This window comes from Nicotiana attenuata, chromosome 1 (assembly GCF_001879085.1).
Source record: "Nicotiana attenuata strain UT chromosome 1, NIATTr2, whole genome shotgun sequence".
NCBI classification, from domain to species: domain Eukaryota; kingdom Viridiplantae; phylum Streptophyta; class Magnoliopsida; order Solanales; family Solanaceae; genus Nicotiana; species Nicotiana attenuata.
Window position 1 is genome coordinate 42,992,114 of NC_031989.1, and position 4,892 is coordinate 42,997,005.

Here is a 4,892-nt window from a genome sequence, read left to right on the forward strand (position 1 = left end):
CATTACTTCCGGACTAACCCTGGACTCAGTTTCACCCAGTCTCTCGGTGATCTGCTCATGGCTTCGGATGTTCTCCCGGGATGGTTCGGGCTCAATTCTGTTGGGGTGTGGCTTTGATTCTACAGCTACGCTATCGCCGCTTGTTGAGCCTGCAACATTTCGAAGATTAACCGTAGGCTAACCCCATCGCCTTCGCCTTCGAGAGCTTCTTGAGCCACTGGTCGGGGTCCCCGTAAATACTATTTTTGGGATCAGTTGGTAGGTTGACATCGATGGCCACCTGTGAGTTAGCATCGACCGGATCAGCAACTAGGACTCTGCTGGGATCAGCAGGAGGTACCTCGTTGCTAGGTATCAGATTGTTGTTTTCGCCTGATGGCAAGTCCAAGTGGGTAGACTGAGAATTTGACATTTTTTAAACTGATCTAAAATTAAGAATTTAAAGAACAAGCGTAAACTAGAGTGTGTTATGGTGATTTGTATCAAATCACCACTATTATCCTTATCGCCACGGTGGACGCCAATCTGTTTACCTTTAAAACAGATAACAATTGAATTTGTAAGCGATTTTAAGGATATGTGGATTGATTCAACACAAATAATCAAGAACGTTAGATAAACGAGTTAAAGACAAAATGAATAATCAAACCAATTGTAGTGTTATGGCTTGGCTCGAACTTAGGTTAAACAGTGGTTTTGCCCTCGATTGGACCCTTGGTTCGAAGCCAATTGTGAATGAAGAACAACAATAAAATAAGAACTTTTTAATAGCTAGGAAGCAGAAAAATGAATTTGTATTGCCTTGGTTTGCTTGTTAAAATATGTGTTATCAAAGAAAAAACTTCCCCTTTATATAGTAGGAGAGTTTCATAACTAGTAGAAGTCTTAAAAAGGTAAAAATCTTCCTCTCTCGTTAACTACTAATCCGTAACCGTCATCGAGCGAGATCCGGGCAGTGATATCCAGTCGGTTGCGGATATCACGACCCTCTATCTGTCGCTTATAACCATACATTGTGTTTTCCGAAGTCTCGGAACTTGTCCCGGCTCCGGGATGCGTTGTTTTATCAGGTCCGATGGCGAGCACTCCGTTCACTTTTCACGGGCCTCGATACAAAGAGTTTCCAACTTCGATTTTGATCTCATATATTCAGGCTCTTACTTCGTTTTATTCACGGGGAGACCAGGGTGTGTGCTATCTCCGATTTCATCCGTATACAAACACATTTTTATATTTCAGGACAATTTAACATTAACTTTTCCCTTAATGATATGCATGCTTTTATAGTCAAAAATATATCATGGCCTATATAAAACCACATATTTCTATAAAAAAAAGGTTTGCCTTAAATTTCACATCGAGTCAAATTAGCACCATGTCATATTTTGTACCTCGTACCATCTAAATGTCCAAAAACTCTGCTATGTGCTGTTACTATTAGAATAGTGATGTAGAGTTGTTGTACTATTTGTTACTTGAGTTGTACATTGTAATTATCTATTTTCTCCGTTTCAATTTATGTGAATCTATTTCCTTTTTAGTCCGTACCAAAAAGAATGAATCATTTCTATATTTGGAAACAATCTACCTTTATGCAATGATTTATAGCCACACAAAATATATGTGGTTTATTTTACACCACAAGTTCAAAAATCTTCACTTTTTTTATAAACTCCGTGCTCAGTCAAATGAGTTCATTGAAATAGAGGAGTAGTTTATTTACCTTTAAATGTACAGTAAACAGAGAATAATTACCCCAATTAGGGTAAGCAGCCAGTTTTAAAATTGCACATGGATCAGATTTACTCTTCGATCCTTTGGGCCATCTTATTGATTCCATCGCCGCCATTCCCACGTTTCTATTGGGTTTCGTCACTATCTTCTGGTTGCTTCAGAAGTCCATTACTGTATCTTTAAATACAGGTTTTTGCTGCCTATTAACTTTAATCCAGTATCAATTGCAGCTACTTATTTCACTTTGTTTCGGATACTTGGTCACTCTTGATTGCAACTTCTTCACGTGTACTGTTACATGAAGTTGCTTAGAAATTTCCTGTAGAGCGAAATGAAACGGCCAAATGAGCAATCGTTGTGGGGCAAAACAAACCTAGTAAAGAAACATTACGTCATTGGTTGTACAATTTCTTGTCCCCATCTCCCTTGTGACTTGTGTAATTATTTGTACTGTAGCAAGTAGTGAAGAACTACTTTAAATAGCAATGCAGCTGAGCTCCTATAGCCTCACACAAAAACAAAAATGAGGGACGAATTTTTTGTTAATCAACATGATGAAGAAGAAAATAGAGCTATTTACTACTGGTGGAAATCAGCAGCAAAATTCAACGAATGTGTAAAATTCAAGTTTGAGATGCCTAATTTGACAAAAATGACACCTACCCTAAAAGTCCTAAGGGAAATGGAGAGGCTAGCTTTAATGTCGTCAGAGAGTCTTGATGAGCTACGCCAAAAGCTAATGTCGTACAGAGCAGGGGATTTTTGGGTGCCAATTGGTGGAATTAACAAAGAAGATATGGATATTCCACCTATGAACACTATAGTGTTGGTTGGTTTTCATAATGCTGGCAAAAGTTCACTTGTTAACCTTATGTATAGTGTTCTTGGTCGCTCTGGTCTCATCCCTTTTGCTCAAACTTCTTCAGGTACTAATTGGTTAATTCAGTAACTTTTTTCTAATTCTAATAAAAAGCAAAATATCAGAAGTTCAGAACTACTATTATGTTTCAGTCCCAAACTAGCTTTCGTTTTGTTTTGTTTTGTTTTATTTAGCTTCATTATTTCATTTCATAAACATATAAATGTACCATACCACCATGTCACAATGTAGCACGGTAGCGGAGTTATCTGTAACGAGGGGTCCAATTAAATCTCCCAGGATTTAAAGACAATTTTTTTTTTTAACGTATAGAAGTTTATATCCACTTGACATAAGGGAAATTATAGTGTGGTAGCAAAGGTAGTTCAAGAATTGCTTTTAATTGCAGGTTTGAATATCAACTATAGCTTTCTTGCATTTTTTTGAATCCCCTATTAGAATTCTAGTTCCGCAACTATGTAGCACGTGCCTACCGAAAAATGGACTCTCATTTCAAGTTTCTTATTTATTTGTTTATTTATTTATTTACTCTATTGAATGAAAGCATGTCTCTACTTATGCATTATTACGAGAATTTATCATAATTTAACTATTTGTTATCCGACTGTCTATCATCCTTATACTGCAACTCTCATTCTTTGTCCAGACTAAGATTGTAAAAGAGCTTAACAAAAAGTTAACTCTTGGCTTTTAAATCACAGGAAATGCTTCTGCTTACACAAGTTTGATAATGGAGGAGCACAATGTGCTGAGATCAGCACGAAGCGGGTTCTGCATTTACGATACAAGGGGTTTCGATTATGATAAGGTAGATGAAGGTCTTCAAGAGTTGAAAGAATGGATGGCTGATGGAGTCCACCATAAGAAGCTCTGCTCCAGACCAGGTGATATTTTGCCAAAGTTAGATAATGAATTGGAGGATGCTTCTTCAATGTTTGTTAATAGGAAAGTCAATTGTGTTATGCTGGTGGCTAATGCTTCAGAAATATACAAGTCTCTCAGAGTTGGTGACTTGAAACCATTGGATGCATTGAAGCAACTCTTCTGCTCTACAGCACTCAAGAAATCCAGTGAGTTTAATTACTCCTCTCCCTTTAATCATGATCTATTGCTTTAGCAAAATAGATTGGTCCAAAATATTTGTCACCTCACAAATCAAGAAAGCATTAATTTTTACTTTTTCAATTCCATAAGGCATTAATTACTCATTGAAGGAAGAGCCAAGAGTAATTTAGCCGAATACCCTTATAATTAATGCGATCAAATAGTTTCACCTTAAACGACAAATAAAAATGAGAGGAGTAATTACAAGCTTGCTCCTAATGAGACTACCTAGTAGCCAAGAGGTGACAATTCGAATTGTAGTGTCACAAGTTTGATGCTACCAATTGGACATATCGTACTCCTTTGTGGTTGACCAAAAAAAAAAAAAAAAAAAAAAGAAAACATCGCTATGAGTTTTGATCAGGCACCCATGACTCTGCACTTAATGTTCTCTCTCCATGCTGCTAGAAAATGTAATTTAACCTATTGTAGACGGTTACTTATCTTATTTTTCAGGTTACAATTTTCACTTGTTATAACTAATTTCCTGCAATTACCTTTCAAATGACCTTATATTGTGAAATTCTTTTTACACTATCAATTCTCGATGCAGATGGTAACCCCATATTGATCTTAACTCATGGAGACAAGCTATCAACCGAGGATCGAATAGACTGCCGATTGAAGATATGCAAACATCTTGGTACCTCAGAGACTACTGGAACGTATGATATAGTTTGTGTGACAGAATATGGATTATTGGCAGATGAATATGATCCAATCTCAGCATATGCTGTAACTGAAGCAGTTTACAGAGCACTTTTAATCTCGGACAGGGCTCAACTTGTCAAACAAACATTCCTAGACTGGGCATTATTTGCATTGTCATGGCTTATGTGCTTCTTAGCCGGCATATTTGCCTTCCTGGCCCATGTTTTCAATGTTCTGGCCCAGAAACATAATGGCAAGCTAAAATGGTGAAGAAAATCTAGGCAAATAATTGTATTAGGTAATCCCCCCCTCAAACTGATGCCCTTGGTATTGAGTTGGTCACCTTGGAGGTTTAGACATAATGAGCTAACTCTGTTTGACCCTCATAACTAAAATAGGTTAACAGCTATGTCCATAATGTAAGGAGCTAGCTCCATTTGATCCTCATGACTAAAATAGGTTAATAATTGTATCTGTTTATGAGTAAGAGTACTTCTTTGACAATAAATTTGAGTTAAAGAAA

At 37.0% G+C, this 4,892-nt stretch overlaps 1 protein-coding gene across 2 annotated transcripts; it reads left to right on the forward strand.

Moving 5' to 3' along the window:
* On the forward strand, positions 1,792–4,892 carry LOC109225524. Of its 2 annotated transcripts, XM_019390234.1 has the most exons (4): positions 1,792–2,660; positions 3,316–3,498; positions 3,598–3,684; positions 4,272–4,892. In XM_019390234.1, exons 1-4 carry the CDS (start codon positions 2,258–2,260, stop codon positions 4,637–4,639), a joined length of 1,041 nt encoding a protein of 346 aa, XP_019245779.1. In that variant the 5' UTR covers positions 1,792–2,257; the 3' UTR covers positions 4,640–4,892. The 2 variants fall into 2 exon arrangements, with proteins under 2 accessions (XP_019245779.1, XP_019245773.1); XM_019390228.1 differs by having other exon boundaries at positions 1,793–2,660; positions 3,316–3,684.